This window comes from Podarcis pityusensis (assembly GCF_964106645.2).
Source record: "Podarcis pityusensis genome assembly, contig: HAP1_SCAFFOLD_818, whole genome shotgun sequence".
Lineage (NCBI taxonomy): Eukaryota > Metazoa > Chordata > Lepidosauria > Squamata > Lacertidae > Podarcis > Podarcis pityusensis.
The window spans coordinates 1-18,757 of record NW_028293423.1 but is presented as its reverse complement, the minus strand read 5'-3'; the positions used below and the strand labels follow the sequence as shown (position 1 = coordinate 18,757).

The following is an 18,757-nucleotide window of genomic DNA, read 5'->3' as shown; positions in this document are numbered from 1 at the left end:
TCAATTTATTGGTTCAGCAAATCCTTACCATTAGATTTTAACCCATTTATAACCCTTTTTTCATATTCTCTTAGAACATTACAGCTGGAAACCGCTTAATTACTATCCAACATCATTCTATCATTCATTAATTTTACAATATTTCTGTAAATAGTCTTTAAATTTCTTCCAATCTTCTTCCACCGATTCTTCTCCCTGGTCTCGGATTCTGCCAGTCATTCCTGCCAATTCCATATAGTCCATCACCTTCATCTGCCATTCTTCCAAAGTGGGTAGATCTTGTGCCTTCCAATACTTTGCAATGAGTATTTTTGCTGCTGTTGTAGCATACATAAAAAAAGTTCTGTCCTTCTTTGGCACCAATTGGCCGACAACGCCCAGAAGAAAGGCCTCTGGTTTCTTCAAGAAGGTATATTTAAATACCTTTTTCAGTTCATTATATATCATTTCCCAGAAAGCCTTAATCCTTGGGCACGTCCACCAAAGGTGAAAGAATGTACCTTCAGTTTCTTTACATTTCCAGCATTTATTGTCGGGCAAATGATAGATTTTTGCAAGCTTGACTGGGGTCATGTACCACCTGTATATCATTTTCATAATATTCTCTCTTAGGGCACTACATGCCGTAAACTTCATACCTGTGGTCCATAACTGTTCCCAGTCAGCAAACATAATATTATGTCCAACATCTTGTGCCCATTTAATCATAGCAGATTTCACCGTTTCATCCTGAGTATTCCATTTCAACAGCAAGTTATACATTCTTGACAAATTCTTAGTTTTGGGTTCTAACAGTTCTGTTTCTAGTTTTGATTTTTCCACCTGGAAGCCAATTTTCTTATCCAAATTATATGCCTCCATTATCTGATAATAATGAAGCCAATCTCTCACTTTGTTTTTTAGTTTCTCGAAACTCTGCAATTTCAATTTGTCTCCTTCTTGTTCCAAAATTTCCCAGTATTTCGGCCATTTGGCCTCCATATTGAGCCTTTTCAGAGCTTTCACTTCCATCGGTGACAACCACCTTGGGGTTTTATTTTCCAATAAATCCTTGTACCTTATCCAAACATTAAACAGTGCTTTCCTGACAATATGATTTTTAAATGCTTTATGTGCTTTGACCTTATCATACCATAAATATGCATGCCATCCAAATACGTTGTTAAAACCTTCTAAATCCAAAATGTCTGTATTTTCAAGAAGTAGCCATTCTTTCAACCAGCAAAAAGCTGCTGATTCATAATAAAGTTTAAAGTCTGGCAGGGCAAATCCACCTCTTTCCTTTGCAGCAGTTAATATCTTAAATTTTATTCTGGGCTTCTTGCCCTGCCAGACAAATCTAGAAATATCTCTCTGCCACTTCTTGAAACAGTCCATCTTGTCCACAATTTGCAATGTCTGAAACAAAAACAACATTCTAGGCAATACATTCATTTTTATCACAGCAATACGACCCAACAGTGAAAGCTTCAAATTTGACCAGATTTCTAAATCTTTTTTCACTTCTGTCCAACATTTTTCATAATTATCTTTAAATAAGTTCCCATTTTTGGCTGTCATATTAATCCCCAGGTATTTCACTTTCTTAACCACAGTCAGGCCTGTCTCATTCTGAAACCTCTCTCTTTCAATCGGTGTTAAATTTTTCTCTAAAACCTTAGTTTTTAGCTTGTTCAATTTAAATCCTGCCACTTGACCAAATTCTTGAATTAATTCTAAAACCCTTTTAGTACTAGATTCTGGCTCCTGTAACGTCAATACTAAGTCATCTGCAAATGCTCTCAGTTTGTACTGTTTGGCTCCGACCTGTATACCTTTAACCAACCGGTCCCTTCTAATCATATTCAGCAGAACCTCCAGGACCGATATAAAAAGCAGTGGGGAGATTGGGCACCCCTGTCGTGTCCCTTTTTCTATCTTAAATTCTTCCGTCACCACATTATTTACAATTAATTTAGCCTTTTGTTCAGAGTATATTGCACCTATACCATTTTCAAAACCTTGGCCTACCCCCATCCCCTGTAGATTCTTCTTCATGAAGCTCCAAGAGATATTGTCAAAAGCTTTCTCCGCATCCACAAAAATCAGAACTGCTTTAGTGTTTATATTCACTTCTAGTTTTTCCAAAATATCAATTATATTCCTCAAATTATCAGACAAGTGTCTTCCCGGGAGAAAGCCCGCTTGGTCTTTATGAATCTCTTCCATCAATACTTTTTTCAATCTCTTGGCCAAAATGTCTGCAAAAATTTTGTAATCCACATTAAGTAACGATATAGGGCGGTAGTTCTTAAGCTGAGTCTTTTCAGTCTCTGTTTTAGGTATAAGTGTAATGTACGCCTCTTTCCACGACTCTGGTGCCCTTTTCCCTTCCAAAATTTCATTGCAGACTTCCTTCAAAGGTTGCAATAGCCACTCTTTCAAGGATCTATAATATCTAGAAGTCAGCCCATCCGGTCCTGGAGATTTGCCCAATTGCATGTTTTGAATGGCACCTTCCACTTCCTGTTCAGATATTTTATAGTTCAGCATTAATTTACTTTCTTGAGAGATTTTTTGTAATCCATTTGTCTTCAAGAATCGGTCTATGTCCATTTCTTTCTGTGGCCCTTGCGTGTATAATTGTTTAAAGTACCTCTGGAAACAGTTTCTAATCTCAATTGGGTTGTGTATATTCTTTCCTTCCACTTCTAAGTTTGTAATAGTATTTAATTTTTGTCTTTTTTTCATTTGCCAGGCCAACAATTTCCCACATTTATTAGCTGATTCAAATGTTTTTTGTCTCATTTGTTTAATTTTCCATTCTATTTCCTGATTCATCATTTTCATGTATTGTACTTGATATAATTTTATTTCTCTCAGAATCTCCTGCGACTTTGGTTTTGCTCTCAATTTCTTCTCACTTTCTTTTATTTTCTCCAAAATTTTATCTTTCTTCTCATTCTGACTTCTCTTCTTTATTGCATTCTGTTGTATCAGAAACCCTCTCATGACCGCTTTGCTTGCGTCCCAGATTACTCTTTTTTCTACATTGGTGTTCATATTTATTTCAAAATAGTCTCTCAGAGTTTTTTGGGCCTTTTTATATACTTCTTCATCTCTAAATAAGGTGTCATTCATCCTCCATCTGAAGGATCCAGTTGATATTTGTTTCATCTCCATCCTTACAGCGTTATGGCCGGAGCAGGTTTTTGGGCAGATTTCTACTTTCTTTATCTTTGGTGCCATTCCTCTAGTTATCCATATTTGGTCAATTCTAGTCCATGTCATCTTGGCTTCAGAAAAGAAGGTTCCCTCTCTTCCCAAGGGGTTCTTTACTCTCCAGATATCCACTAAGTCTATATTGTCTGTCATCTCAAAAAATGTTTTCGGTAGTCTACCATCCTTGGTAACTACCTGTCTTTGTGCCTTATCCATGTTTGTAGATACTACTCCATTCATGTCCCCCATCAAAATCAAGTTGTAATCCAAATAGTCCAGTAAAGTCTCGTGCAACTTTTTAAAGAATTCAGATTTCCCCTCATTCGGTGCATAAATTCCAACTATCAAGAATTTCTCTCCTTGAACTTGAATTTCAATTGCCAAAAATCTTCCTTGGTCATCTTTAAAAATTAATTTCGGTAATAGTCTCTCCTTTGCATATATCACAACTCCTCTTTTTTTAACTTTGTCAGATGAGATAAACTCCTGTCCCAATCTTTTATTAATCAGTAGTTTCCTGTGTAGCCTTGTTATATGTGTTTCTTGTAAACAAATCAAGTCCAATTGTTCCTTTTTTAGTAGATGAAAAACACTTTTTCTCTTTCGAGGGGAATTCAAACCATTACAATTCCATCTTAACAGTTGCAGAGCCATGATGGGGTTACTTCACTTTAGCTCCAACTGCACCAAGTGTCTGTTCTTGTTCTGTAGATCGTGTCTCTTTCTCTGGGCCGTGCAGTCCAAAAGATAAGTTTGCTATGTCTAGTATGCCTTTTGGCTCTTCTCCAGATTCCGCTTCTTTCTGTAGGTCTTCTTCGTGATCTTTCAAGAACCTGTCCTTATCATTAACTGATCTTATTTTAATCTTTCTTCCTTTGTATTTAAAGGATAGGCCTTGAGGAAATTCCCACCTGAAAAGAATTCTATTTCTTTTCAACAGGGCAACTAGGTCTCCGTAGTTAAACCTTAAGTCCAAAAGATGTTTTGGAATGTCCTTAAATATCACCACACTTGAGTCGTAAATTTCCAAAGTCTTTTGATAGTGCAAATTCAAAATTTTGTCTCTCTCTTCTTTTGTTCGAAGGGTAATCAAGCAGTCCCTCACCTTGTTCCTGCTTTGTCCTCTTCCAAGTCTAAATGCATTCACTATCTTAAATTCTTCCTTCCCCAAGTCCTGTTGCCAAAAATCTGTAAATTCCTGTGTAAGAAAGTCAGCCAGGTTATCTTTCTCCCGTTCTGGTACGGCCCTGATTCTTAAATTTCTTTGTCTCTCTTTCAATTCAATCATAGACAATGTCAAATCGTGGTCCTCCAATTTCTTATATACTGGTGGTATCTTCTCTTGAATAGCAATTGCAATATCTTTTGCTTCTTCGGCTATCTTTCGGGTCGAAGCAGATTCCTGTAATAATTTTTCAATAGACTCTGTATTGGTGTTCACCTTCTGTCCCAAATTATTAATACTTGTAGTATTCAGATCAATTTTACCTGATGCTTCAGCTACTTGTTTATTAGTCTCAGCTACCTGCTTAGCTAAATTTTCCAAAGATTCATTAATTTTTCCAAGTGCATGTCCCAAAACGTCTTCAGACGACATAACTTTTGGTTTGACCTGTGGGGGTGCAGCCCCTGATGTTCCAGATGCTCCAGATGTTGAAGCCCTTCGCTGCTGCGCAGTATCTGTCCGATAGTGTCTGCCAGACCTAGTAGTTTTTTCCTGCGCCAGCTCTATCTTTCCTTTCCCATCTGCCATAACACGCAGGCAGTCTTTTTGAAGCGCATTCACTTTGCTGTCGTTCTTGCAAGTTTACAGCAGTGCTAATTCAGAATGCTAAAGCGAGAGAGAAGCAGCTGCTTCTTACCTAAAGAAAGCGAGGAATGGGCAGATGAGCTTGCAGGGGAAGAAAACAAGGTCAAGGGGAAAGTTTGAGAGCCAGAAAGCAGTTGAATGCAAATAGGCTTCTCATCTAGTCTTAATTCTCTAGCTGTTACCCAAAAAAAACAAAAGGTCCTCTTGGTTGGAGTAAGAGCTCTTCAAGACTGATTTGATTCCCCAACGGTTCCAAAGATTGGACCATTTCCCAGATACAGACTCAGTCTGTAGAGGAATAAAGAATGTGTGAGCCAGGCAGCCGACACGGTTTCAGCTTGACCTCAGCTCCACTTCCATGTGTTCCCATACTGCCGCAGCTCCTCTCGTCTAATTTCCCCCCACTACATCACAATGGAGTCTGAATTCTCAAGGCACAGCTTAAGATTCCAATTTGCTCTTACAGCCCACGTTCGTGTTCTTCCTATCAACCTGTTGTTTTGAGTTGTCCTTCGTCCCAAGGCCATTCACAGCCGCTTGTGATGCAACAACATCAGTAGTGAGCCGTACTTAACCGCATCAGTCTGCTACTGCTCTTACACCCTCTCTGGCTTTGGGTGGCCAACTTTTTTCCATTGGTCCTGCTCCTTCCCTTTTACAGCCTCTGGCATCCCCCAAAAAGAGGACACTTCTGCAGTCATGTTAGCGCGATAAGATGCTCTGTATCTGGTTTTTCAGTCTGCTGTTAAAATTGCAGCAGCAGTGTCAGCTAAAATGTTGGCATGCTTACTCTTATTTATTCATGTACCGTATTTTTCGCTCTATAAGACGCACCAGACCACGAGATGCACCTAGTTTTTGGAGGAGGAAAGCAAGAAAAAAAAATATTCTGAATCTCAGAAGCCAGAACAGCAAGAGGGATCGCTGTGCAGTGAAAGCAGCAATCTCTCTTGCTGTTCTGGCTTCTGTGATAGTTGTGCAGCCTGCATTCGCTCCATAAGACGCACACACATTTCCCCTTACTTTTTAGGAGGGAAAAAGTGAGTCTTATAGAGCAAAAAATACGGTATTTTAAAGACGCTATATTCTGCTCTTTAGTGGTGCTTCCAAGGCAATCAGCCTCAGTCTCTTGCACAATCCTAGGCAAGTCTACTGAGAAGTATACCCCTTTAAGTTAGTGGGACCTATTCCCAGATAAGTGTGGACAGGATTGCAGGAAATGTTATTATTAGTACGCTTTCCAGACCTGTATCGCAAAATGATCCCAATATTAGGAATAAAGGAAACTGCCCTGTACTGAATCACACCATTGATCTATCTAGCTTGGTTCTGTCTACACTGGTTGGCAGGAGCTCTCCAGGATTTCAGATATTCCCAGCCCGACCTGGAAATGCTGGCAAGTTTTGTTTTTGTTTTTTTCCAATAATATTTATTAAGTTTCATACCACATAAGTTTCATACCACAAGTTTCATAACACATACTATAAAATCAATGAAACAAAAATAAAATTAAAAATAAAAATAAAACAAATATAGCAAATGATAACCAAAAATACAACCACAAACACATAAACAATTAAAAAAAAATTAATTAAACTTCCAACTTCTTAAACGTATTACTTGGCTTCCTCTAATCTCTTCCATCTGAATTTCCTTGTACCTGAATGTAGCAGTTTTCCAATATCGTTATTCAAAAATACAGTATTCCAATTATAATCAAACTTCTTAACTTTTCTTAATCTCTATGTCTCATTTATTTATTGAGTCCTAATTTAATGCTAGGCCTATTTAGTACCTTCAAGTAACTACTAATCTTTAATATTCGACCTTCTGCCTACAAAGCAAATGCTCTATCACGGAGCCACAAATTCAGTTTGCAAAGCGTCTCAGCAGTCCTGCTTGCGTCTTACTATTTAGCAGATTGCAGATGGATCTGAGCTAATTCCTTATCCCTTTTCTTCCACAGTTTTTCCCATACATCCTCCTGCTGGTTGCAATCCTACTGTACCTGCCATGTCTCTTCTGGCGCTTCACCTCAGCCCCCCACCTTTGCTCAGACCTGAAATTTATTATGGAAGAACTCGACAAATCCTATAACAGGGCAATCAAAGCCGCAAACAGCTGCCGCAATGGGGATGTGAGGGGCTCATCTCCGGCCATTAATGAGAATATGGCTCAGAGGTAACATCCCACTCCTTTCCATTTTCTAAAATTAAAATGAACTTGAGTTGGAATAATAGGTAAGCTACTCACATCCAGAGTCTGACAACTTTTGGAGGGCCACAGGGCCCCCATTCTTGACTTAGGTAATAGGAGGCTTTTCTTCAGCTGCACCTGCCATCAGAAGTTAGGCAGGTGGCAATCAGAAAAGAGCCTTCTCTGTGGTGGCCCCTCAGTGTTGAAGCACTGTCCTCAGAGCTGCTCACCTGGCTCACCATTTTAATTGAATTTCAAGCAGTTCTCCATTCTGCCATCCCATTGCAAACCCCTCCCCCCCACACACCATCATCAACCTCATGAGAGCCAGTGTGGCGTGGTGGTTAAGAGCAGTGGACTCGTAATCTGGTGAACCAGGTTCGCTTCCCCGCTCCTCCACATGCAGCTGCTGGGTGACCTTGGGCCAGTCACACTTCTTTAAAGTCTCTCAGCCTCACTCACCTCACAGAGTGTTTGTTGTGGGGGAGGAAGGGAAAAGGAGATTGTTAGTCGCTTTGAGACTCCTTAGGGTAGTGATAAAGCAAGGTATCAATCCAAACTCCTCTTCTTCTTCTTCATGTTGGAGGAAGTAGACTCTGTCCTGCAAAAGCATGCGCTGAACACAGTAGTCTTTGGGGTGCCATGATGCACTCTGTTGTTTTTGCAGTTGTTCTTCCAGGACGCATCTGAAAAAAATATGACACTGGTGCTTTGGAATCTGAGCCCTCCCAGTTTTGTGTGTGTGTGTGTGTGTGTGTGTTGTGCATCATCTGAGCAAATGAAATCATGGTGTAATGGTTCTGAATACTGTCTCTTTGGTGTGTCTCTCCCCCCCCCCCCCCCCCAGTTTCTGGGAAATATCCGAAAGCCACTTCAAATACCCCATTGTGGAACAGTACCTGAAGACGAAGAAGGGCTCCAAGAGCTTAATAATCAAGTACATTATTTGCCGTTTGCTGACCCTGATGATCATTCTGCTCTCCTGCCTCTACTTGGGATATTACATCAGCCTCTCCTCAATGACCGATGAGTTTATCTGCAACATCAAAACCGGGATATTGAAGAACGACACCACTGTTCCCGAACGCTTCCAGTGCAAACTGATTGCCGTCGGTGTCTTCCAGCTCCTCAGCTATATCAACATCATAGTGTACCTCTTGCTCATGCCCATTGTGGTCTATGCGCTGCTGGTCCCTTTCAGGCAACGCTCAGACATTCTGCAAGTGTACGAGCTCCTGCCGACGTTTGACGTCCTCAAAGTCAAAACCAAACACTACAACGACTTGAGCCTCTACCTCCTCTTCCTCGAGGAGAACGTCAGCGAGCTTAAATCTTACAAGTGCCTCAAAGTTCTGGAGAACCTGAAAGGCAGCGGCGAGAAGTTCGACCCCATGCAACTCCTGATGAATCTCGGCTCGATTAAAACGGACGTTGCAGACGGCAAGTCAGCCACCATCAAAGAGGACTCTGGAAAGAAAGCAGAGCCGGAAAAGACAAACAGTGCGCTAGAACTGAAGGGTAAAGTCGTTTTGCTTCGGTTTGCTTCCTTTTATGTTATGCATATATCACTGCTCCTAATACATTGATCAAAATGGTTTGCAAGTTTTTAAATACCGTATTTTTTGCTCTGTAAGACTCACTTTTTCCCTCCTAAAAAGTAAGGGGAAATGTGTGTGCATCTTATGGAGCGAATGCAGGCTGCGCAGCTATCCCAGAAGCCAGAACAGCAAGAGGGATCGCTGCGCAGCGATCCCTCTTGTTGTTCTGGCTTCTGAGATTCAGAATATTTTTTTTTCTTGTTTTCCTCCTCCAAAAACTATGGTCTTATGGTCTGGAGCGTCTTATAGAGCGAAAAATACGGTACTACACGAAAAGCTATAAAACACTTCATTTTGTTAAGGATTAAAAAAACGCCACAGCTAAAACAAGCAAACAGACCTGTGCATTTTGAGGAGGAGGTGTATTAATTGCCTCATGCTAATGCCTCCAGATAATTTACAAAAGCATATCATAAGTGTAAAGTTATGAAATGCAGCAGCTTAAAACACCGTAAAGCAATGCCATTCTGTCAAACCTTTCTACATGTAGACTTAAAGTAGCGTTTGGGATGTGAAGTCATGGATCACACATCCAATGTGTTTTCATCTTGAAGTAAGCCTGCTGAATTCAAAGGGAATTATTCTCCACCCCTCAAATGTGTACAAGATGGTCACCCCAATGTCTTTAAATTTTAAATACCAGTTAGGAAAGAAATGCTGTGGACTACTACCGTACAAGCCTTATTTCACACTTGCTCCATTCCTGGAGTTATACCCCAGGTATCCTAGAATCTGTGGGTATTCCTCAAATGCCTCTGATATTATTATTATTATTATTATTATTATTATTATTATTATTATTATTATACCACCCTATACCCAGAGGTCTCAGGGTGGCTCACAGAAAAAAATCAAAATATAAAACCAAAAAATGTATAATCAAAATAAAAACAACAATTCAATAACCCCCCTAATGTAAGGATCAGGCTACAAACCTGCAGACAGCTAGGGAGGCAACTTCAACAGCCTAGATAGACACATAAAGGTAAAGGGACCCCTGACCATTAGGTCCAGTCGTGACCGACTCTGGGGTTTCGGCACTCATCTCGCTTTATTGGCCGAGGGAGCCGGCGTACAGCTTCCGGGTCATGTGGCCAGCATGACTAAGCCGCTTCTGGCGAACCAGAGCAGCGCACAGAAACGCCGTTTACCTTACCGCCGGAGCGGTACCTATTTATCTACTTGCACTTTGATATGCTTTCAAACTGCTAGGTTGGCAGGAGCAGGGACCAAGCAACAGGAGCTCACCCTATTGCGAGGATTTGAACCGCCAACCTTTTGATTGGCAAGTCCTAGGCTCTGTGGTTTAACCCACAGTGCCACCCGCATCCCAGATAGACACATAGCTACAGTCTTAAACTATGTGAAGGACTGGAAGCTCCTCTTCTCTCTCTCTCTCTCTCTCTCTCTCTCTCTCTCTCTCTCTCTCTCTCACACACACACACACACACACATGGACATTGTGTTTGAGGGCAACAAGACTACTTGTTTGTGATTTCTATGGAAAAGGATAACTGAGCTTCCATTTGCCACGACTTGTTGTCTTTCAGATGCAACAGAACAGACATCACCTGGCAACGGAGCAGAAGCAGGTAAAGAAGACGTCAAACTTCGCCAGAGGCTTCTTGATTCTTCGTGCTGATGGGCCCACGTAGCAATTTGTGGATTGGGACTGTTCTTTCCAGTTACTCCAGCGTAAGCCATACTGAACACTGGGTGCTCGCCCATTGTTGAGTGTGTAAGGGGGCTGGGCCTAAGGGCAAACCATAGTTTACAAGCTTTTTATATGCCTATGTTTACATGCCTGCCCAGCCCCTATGTCTTATGGCCTACTGTTGAGGTTATTTATGCCAATTCTGTGGGGTAGAAACGATGGAAGAAAGTCCACATTGTAAGTAGGACACAGAGAGAAATATCCTGGATGTCCTGAAGGAAGAAGGAGTTAGCTTTTCTCACCAATGGAACACTTGGGGCCTAGTTGTACACAGGTGTGGATATCACAGCATAAGCCTAACTATGTCTACTCTGAAGTAAATCCTATTGATTTGCAGCCTTAATCACTCTACACTTGAGTCTGGTTTGCATGTGTGCATGTACGCACTTGTTTCCCGTTCGATTAATGACCATGCACTTAAAACGAAGGTAACCAACAACTTAAGCTCTGAAATTAGGAATATTTCATGGACTTGGATCAACGCACATGGCACAAAGAGGTGGACTGAACTGTGGGGATAAGACTGCAGACGGGGAAATGCTGGTGGGTTTTTCATGATCTTTCCAAAGATGGGGAAATCATGTCCTCTTTCAGTTGTTTGTTGAAACAAATACGCACCTGCTCAATACATACATATTAATCTGCTGTGGTGTCAGAACCGCCACTGTGATTGCACAGAGGGATGCTATGAGAATATACATAATAATTCAGGTAACGCGGATAAACGGTGCTCCTTGTGTTCTTGTTATTTCAGTTGTGATGCACATGCAAGAGATCCTTGTGCCCCTTAGGATTTTCCTGCAATCTTCTGTGTGGGACTTTCTGTGGTCAGCTGCTACTGTGCTTCCAGGGAAGGTGCCCTACAGTCACCCCTGCCCCTTAGAAACAATGGTGAGGACAGCCCTAAAAACTGAATTAGATCTGTTGCTTTTGGAAGTTGACTGACTGTGAAACCGGGCTTTCTTTGCAGCCGGGGTTCCTCCTTGCACAGAGGAACTCCTCATGCGCACAAGTGTAGATCTCTTTCCCATTATATCCAACGGCGTGGATGTAGCAGGCAGCAGCAGCCAGGATGCAGTCGTGGCATGACAGAAGCAACAGCAGTGAGTGGCTTTTAGGGACCGCAGTCCTCTCAGGTGCTCTTCAAACTGCAAGCAGAAAAACCTCTTTTAAGGACGAGGGTGCTTGTTTTGAAAAACACCATTTCAGCGCTGTCCACATTGATGCAGTGTTTTCTTCTATTGCTACTTGTGTTACGCCGGCATCTGTGGAGAACCTTTGTGCCCCCGGATGTCCCTGAGCTACAAGTCCCCTCTTCATGGGCCATGCTGCTGGGGCAGATGGGAGCTGTAGGTTAACAAAGGGCCAGAGGTACCTGTATTAAGGGAGATTTGACAAAGATCTACGATAGGGCTAAAACCAGCCTTAACCTTACCAACCGTTGCCTTCAGCATTCAGTGTCAATGGTCTTTTTAACAGTGACAAAATGCAGCTAACTGTGTGATCGATTATTCACGGCTTAAAGGGAGGTTTTGTCATGTGCAGCCCGGACACTGAGGTCCAGCTCTGAGGGCCTTCTGGCAGGAAGTGAGGTTACAGGGAACCAGGCAGAGGGCCTTCTCGGTAGTGGCGCCTGCCCTGTGGAACGACCTCCCATCAGATGTCAAGGAAATGAACAACTATTGATCTGACTTTTAGAAGACATCTGAAGGCAACCCTGTATCAGGAATATTTTTTAAAATGTCTAATGTTTTACCATTTTTTTATGTGCTGTAAGCTGCCTAGAGTGGCTGGGGAAACCCAGCCAGATGGGCAGAGTATAAATAATAAAGTTATTAAAGTTATTGTTATTATTATTTACTCGTGGTATGATGTAGGGGAAGATTGTAGATCTGTAATCCCTGTCCAACCCCCAGGATAAAGGACTGCTGTGGCGTTCGTACGGAGCCCCTGGTCGTCTCACGGACTATCGACCCGTACACCACTAATCCTCTGCCACCAACCAGGTCCTCCCCGGTAAATCACTTAGTCTCCGTCAGGTTCTTAAGTTAACAAAGAAGAGTGTGGTTTATTGCAGACACAAACAAACTTTAACTGCATTCCAAACGTTGTTTCTCTTTACCTTCTTAGTCTTATTTTATCATGTCTCTATCTCTTCTACCTCCCCTCACACAAGAACCAATTGCACTGTCTCTCTGTTTCCAACTGCCTGCCAACTGCTTTTCCAACTGCCTTTCCCAACCAACCAACTGACTAAAACCAACAAACTATCCACAACCCAAACCTCGGGCTAAGCCCTTTTATAAACAGGTAGGCTCCGCCTCCAGCTTTCCTATTGGTCCACATACTAACCCTTTCTCTCCCCCTGTACAGACATTTTCAAATGAACGGGGAAACGCCACATCTGCCAATTGCAGTATAGCCTTTGAGACTTTGAAAGCTGCTGCCACTTGTAGTAGGCAGACCACTTTTACATGTATATGTATATATGTATATGTATATATTTGTGTGTGTGATCATGTTCACTTTGTATAGGAGTATTGCATGGAGTAGACTTGGGGCGGATTTGCATAAGACATTGACAGCTTGAAACATTTCAAGGACTACTGCAATTATGTTTGAACAAAATGCCTAACTGCACTGTGTCAACAGTAAGATTTGTCGCATTTGTTAGTGGCTGAACCAAAAGCCATTTATAAAATAATGTGTCTGAATAAATGTTGCCTCCTTGTGACACGTTTTCTGGAGTCTTTTCTTCGCTGAATGGGAAATGATTTGGAAACAAAGAATAAATCTACCAGCAGGACTTGACATTCGCCCCCTGCTCAGGCGTTTCTTTTCAGCAATTAAAGCTCTTTATTTAAAGCTAGCTTGAAATCTAGCTTTTTGTCTGTTAAAAGTATGCGAAGGATTCAGGAGGCTTTCCACTTGGTTTGATGCGACAAGTGAAATGGTAGCTATCCCCCTTTCTTCCATAATTATCACTACAACTAAAGGCCCAACTAGCTTAAAAATAATCTAAAAATTGAGCAACAAAGTAAGATAGATAGATAGATAGATAGATAGATAGATAGATAGATAGATATAAATTTTTTAAATTAAATTTTCTGTTTTACAATTTAAAATACTCATTTTATATCCTTAAGATATCGAGAGCCAGTGTGGTGTAGTGGTTAAGAGCGGTAGTCTCGTAATCTGGGTAACCGGGTTCGCGTCTCCGCTCCTCCACATGCAGCTGCTGGGTGACCTTGGGCCAGTCACACTTCTTTGAAGTCTCTCAGCCCCACTCACCCCACAGAGTGTTTGTTGTGGGGGAGGAAGGGAAAGGAGAATGTTAGCCGCTTTGAGACTCGTGAAGGGGAGTGAAAGGCGGGATATCAAATCCAAACTCTTCTTCTTCTCTTCTTCAGTGACTTCCCTTCTTCTCTTTCCATGGTTCATTTTGCATATCACAAATCCCTGCACATTTTACAAAAACTATACCATTCATTATTCCATTATTGCATCCATCAAAACTTGTTTACACTGTTGAATTTATCTTAATGCTGCCCGCGTTTTCAGCTGTACACAGTTGCCGTATTTCTCGCTCCATAAGACGCACTTTTTTCCTCCTAAAAAGTAAGGGGAAATGTCTGTGTGTCTTATGGAACGAAGCCAGCAAGAGCCGCTGCCGCTGACACAGTCTGCGCAGCTCTCCCTTTAAAGCAAGAGGCTCTTGCTGGCTTTACAGTGAGGCGGGAGGAGGGACGGACGGCAGCCCCTTCTGTCCCTCCTCCCAGCTGACTGTAATTCAAGCAAAGGGGGAGCCACTTACAGCTGCCTGCCACAGGCACACACAAATGTGATCTCTCTCTCTCTCTCTCTCTCTCTCTCTCTCTCTCTCTCTTCCTTCCTTCATTCCCTCCTTCCCTCTTCCAACTTGAATAAAATATTGGGCGGGGCCAGGTAAGCCCCACCTCACATACCGCAATTCAGCCTTTCTTAACCTGTGGGTCCCCAGGTGTTGTTGAAAAACAACTCCCATCGCCCCTAGGTAGCAAGGCCAGAGCTCAGGGAAGATGGGAGTTGAGGTGATGGGTGAATATATTTTTTCTTGTTTTCCTCCTCTAAAAACTAGGTGCGTCTTATGGTCGGGTGCAGAGCGAAAAATGCGGTATTTTCTATATATTCAGTAAAGGTTTTCCAATCTTTTTTAAACATATGTTCTTCTTGTTCTCTTATTCTATATGTTGTTTTCGAGTTGTGCATATTCTGTCAACTTAAGTTGCCATGCTGCTTTAGTTGGGACCTCGCTCGTTTTCCATTTTGGGGCCAGAGCTGCACATTGTGTTAGCAGTTCACAGTAGCTCTTCTTGCATTGAATGTGCCAAAACCACACGAAAATAATGCAGCTCTTTGTAGATTTTAAAGTATAAAAGGAATAGGCTATATTAAGCCACTGATCTTCAAATTGTGTCTTTTGTAGTCGTTGCAAATTCTGCATCTGCCGCTAGGAAATTAATTATGCAGCATTAACTAAATTGTTCTTTTCCTTTCCTATGATGCCAGAGGTGGGGGGAAACTGACATCCTGCAGGCACAGAGAAGGTGCGCGGTGGGTGGGGTGGAATCGTGCATACTGAACACAGGAAGGAAAATAATGAAAATGAGGGTGATTACAGCCCTGAGAATGCTGTGTATTCACATAAAACATGGCGATTTCTGGCTCTCAACACTAGCAATCTGCCAAAGACAACTAAGGATCAAATGACCATCCACAGGAGACTCCTGCAAAGCCAGGTGCTAATCCTTGGCAGGTGTAATCAAGATTCAGAGCTGGTCTACACAGGCTGATAAATCATAGAAGTGTGGAGTAGAAAAGTACCCCAGTGGTTATCTAGTCCAACCCCCTGCAATGCAGGAATCTCAGCGCAAGCATCCATGACAGATGGCCATTCAATCTCAGCTTGAAAACCTCCAAGGAAGAAAAGTCCACCAGCTTCCGAGGGAGTCTGTTCCACTCTCAAACAGTTCTTCCTGGTCTTTATCTGAATTCTCCTTTCTTGTCATTCAAATCTGTTTATTCGGGTCCTGCCCTCTGGGACAGCGGAGAACAAGCTTGGGAGAGTGGGTTGTTGAAAAGGAGCCAAGAGGTCTTTTGCAAGACTTGGGAAGTAATTTGCTGTTGGGTCTGTGGCCATGAAGCTTCACTTTTGTCTGGACTGTTACTTTCTATTGTTGTTTAGTCGTTTAGTCGTGTCCGACTCTTCATGACCCCATGGACCAGAGCATGCCAGGCACTCCTGTCTTCCACTGCTTCCCGCAGTTTGGTCAAACTCATGCTGGTAGCCTCGAGAACACTGTCCAACCATCTCGTCCTCTGTCGTCCCCTTCTCCTTGTGCCCTCCATCTTTCCCAACATCAGGGTCTTTTCCAGGGAGTCTTCTCTTCTCATGAGGTGGCCAAAGTATTGGAGCCTCAGCTTCAGGATCTGTGAGCACTCAGGGCTAATTTCCTTCAGAATAGATAGGTTTGATCTTCTTGCAGTCCATGGGACTCTCAAGAGTCTCCTCCAGCACCATAATTCAAAAGCATCAATTCTAAGGCGACCAGCCTTCTTTATGGTCCAGCTCTCATTTACATACAACACTACTGCGAAAAGCATAGCTTTAACTATATGGGCCTTTGTTGGGAAGGTGATGTCTCTGCTTTTTAAGATGCTGTCTAGGTTTGTCATTGCTTTTCTTGTTACTTTCTGCTTGGTCCAATAAGGCCGTTGCTTAGTTAACCGATTTCAATTCTGCTCGCAATGTGACTTTAATTTCTACAGACAAGGCGAAGAGATGGGTCTGTCATTTATAGGCCTGTGACCGCTTTTGTGGGTACCCCAGTGGTTACTGTTGTTTCGGCCAAGTAAGAACAGACTTAAACATCATGGCTGTTGTGATTAATTGAAGTAAATTGACTGAACTGCCAACAGATTTCACCAGGGTACCCTCAAATGCTGGCGGTTTGAAAGAGTCAACCTTTGTGCATGTCTTTCCATCCTCTTCCCCAAAACTGAAGCTGCTTCTAGAATCAAAATTACAGAATTGTAGAGTTGGAAGGGACCCGTGAGGGCCTCACATGTGTGTGTGCATGTCTGATTATCCAGGAGATAGAGAAAAATATTAGGGGGTTACTTGGCTCACGGGGGGGGGGGGTTGAGTGGATTGAGAGTCAACTGATTGGGAATTGCTATTGTTAAAGCTATGGTTTCCCAGTAGTGATGTATGGAAGTGAGAGCTGGACCATAAAGAAAGCTCATCGCCGAAGAATTGATGCTTTTGAATTCTGGTGCTGGAGGAGACTCTTGAGAGTCCCATGGACTGCAAGAAGATCAAACCGATCCATTCTGAAGGAAATCAGCCCTGAGTGCTCACTGGAAGGACAGATCCTGAAGCTGAGGCTCCAATACTTTGGCCATCTCATGAGAAGAGAAGACTCCCTGGAAAAGACCCTGATGTTGGGAAAGATGGAGGGCACAAGGAGAAGGGGACGACAGAGGACGAGATGGTTGGACAGTGTTCTCGAAGCTACCAGCATGAGTTTGACCAAACTGCGGGAAGCAGTGGAAGACAGGAGTGCCTGGCATGCTCTGGTCCATGGGGTCACAAAGAGTCGGACACGACTAAACGACTAAACAACAACAACAATGAATGGTGGGGTTAATATTTGGGGGGGCAGGGTTCTTCCTTTCTTTTCCAAAGGTGGACATGTAAATGTGCCCAATACCAGTGTTATCCACACGGGTTATCAGGAGTCTTGGCTAGATGAGGATAGCTCCCACGCAATTTGAAAAGAAACTTTTCAGCTTCTGCCTCTGTTCACTTAGAACGCTTTCACTCAAGAGCAATTATAGGGTCTATGATTGCAACTGTGGGACTTGCGAAGAGGATGTGGTTTGGAAGTAATTCTATGACTGTCACATTTACTTAGGTCCCTGCGTGGGAAGGAATTGAGTGGTTTTTGTTTTTATTTTTATTTTCATACCACGGCAGAATATTTGGGAAGAACCTTCTCCTTTTGCACCTTCTTCCCACTGGCCGAATCACACATCCATTTGAATCTTTTCTCCGTCATTTTGTTTAGTTATTTTTAAGTTGAAAACAACAGCTGACAGGCTGACAGTTTCGGAAGCCGGAGGAGAAGGGTTGCTTCCTCCCCCTTCCTGTCACCTGCCTGCCCAAAATCGCAACACACGCCAACTTTTTGTTTTTCTTCTTGTGGGGGGATAGATGCAGTTTTCCAAGAAAACAGTTGTTGTGGCTTGAGTGTGCACATTTATTTATGTCTACAAAGTGTCTTTTGTCTGATGATTCCAGCCTGGCGTAAGATGGGTATAAACACATACTGCAGCTCCACCCACATGCAAATCAGCTCGTTGGGCTTTATTACAGAAATAGTATACTATCACATTCTACCATATGGCATGCCCATTCTCTCTCTCCTACAGGTTAACTACCAAACTAAAGCTTGGAACTATACTATAAAGCCCTAAACGGCCTCGGTCTGTATACCTGAAGGAGCATGTACACCCCCATTGTTCAGCCCGGACACTGAGGTCCAGCGCCGAGGGCCTTCTGGTGGTTCCCTCATTGCAAGAAGTGAGGTTACAGGGAACCAGGCAGAGGGCCTTCTCAGTAGTGGCGCCCGCCCTGTGGAATGCCCTCCCTTCAGATGTGAAGGAAATAAGCAGCTATCCTATCTTCAAAAGACATCTGAAGGCAGCCCTGTTTAGGGAAGTTTTTAATATTTAATGCTGTATTGTTTTTAACACTCGATTGGGAGGCTCCCAGAGTTGCCGGGAAACTCAGCCAGATGGACGGGGTATAAATAATAAATTATTATTATTATTATTATTATTATTATTATTATTATTATTCTACTTCAGAGTGGGAGTTTGGGGCCAAGTGACAGATCCACTATCCTTCAAGACAACTGGGTGCAGAAATAGCATCACATAGGGCCTAACATTTGATTGGAATGAATTATACCAATGCCATTTGTCCAACTCTCATTTTTTGAACATAAGCGCCTTGTCTGATAGGAACAAAGGCCCATCTAGTCCAATGCCCTGTTCTCACATTGGTCAGTCAGATGCCATATATATATGTATGAGAGAATGAAGACAGGAGTGCCTTGCATGCTCTGGTCCATGGGGTCACGAAGAGTCGGACACGACTAAACGACTAAATGACTATATATATATATATATATA

General features: G+C 42.5%; 1 protein-coding gene across 1 annotated transcript; it reads left to right on the top strand.

Annotated features, from left to right (window-relative positions):
• The first annotated feature begins 6,572 nt into the window (after positions 1-6,572).
• Positions 6,573-13,253, top strand: LOC308468975 (pannexin-1-like). Its single transcript, XM_081024305.1, has 3 exons — positions 6,573-7,192; positions 8,055-8,725; positions 10,356-13,253. Exons 1-3 carry the CDS (start codon positions 7,083-7,085, stop codon positions 10,445-10,447), a joined length of 873 nt encoding a protein of 290 aa, XP_080880431.1. The 5' UTR covers positions 6,573-7,082; the 3' UTR covers positions 10,448-13,253.
• The last annotated feature ends 5,504 nt before the right edge of the window (positions 13,254-18,757 follow it).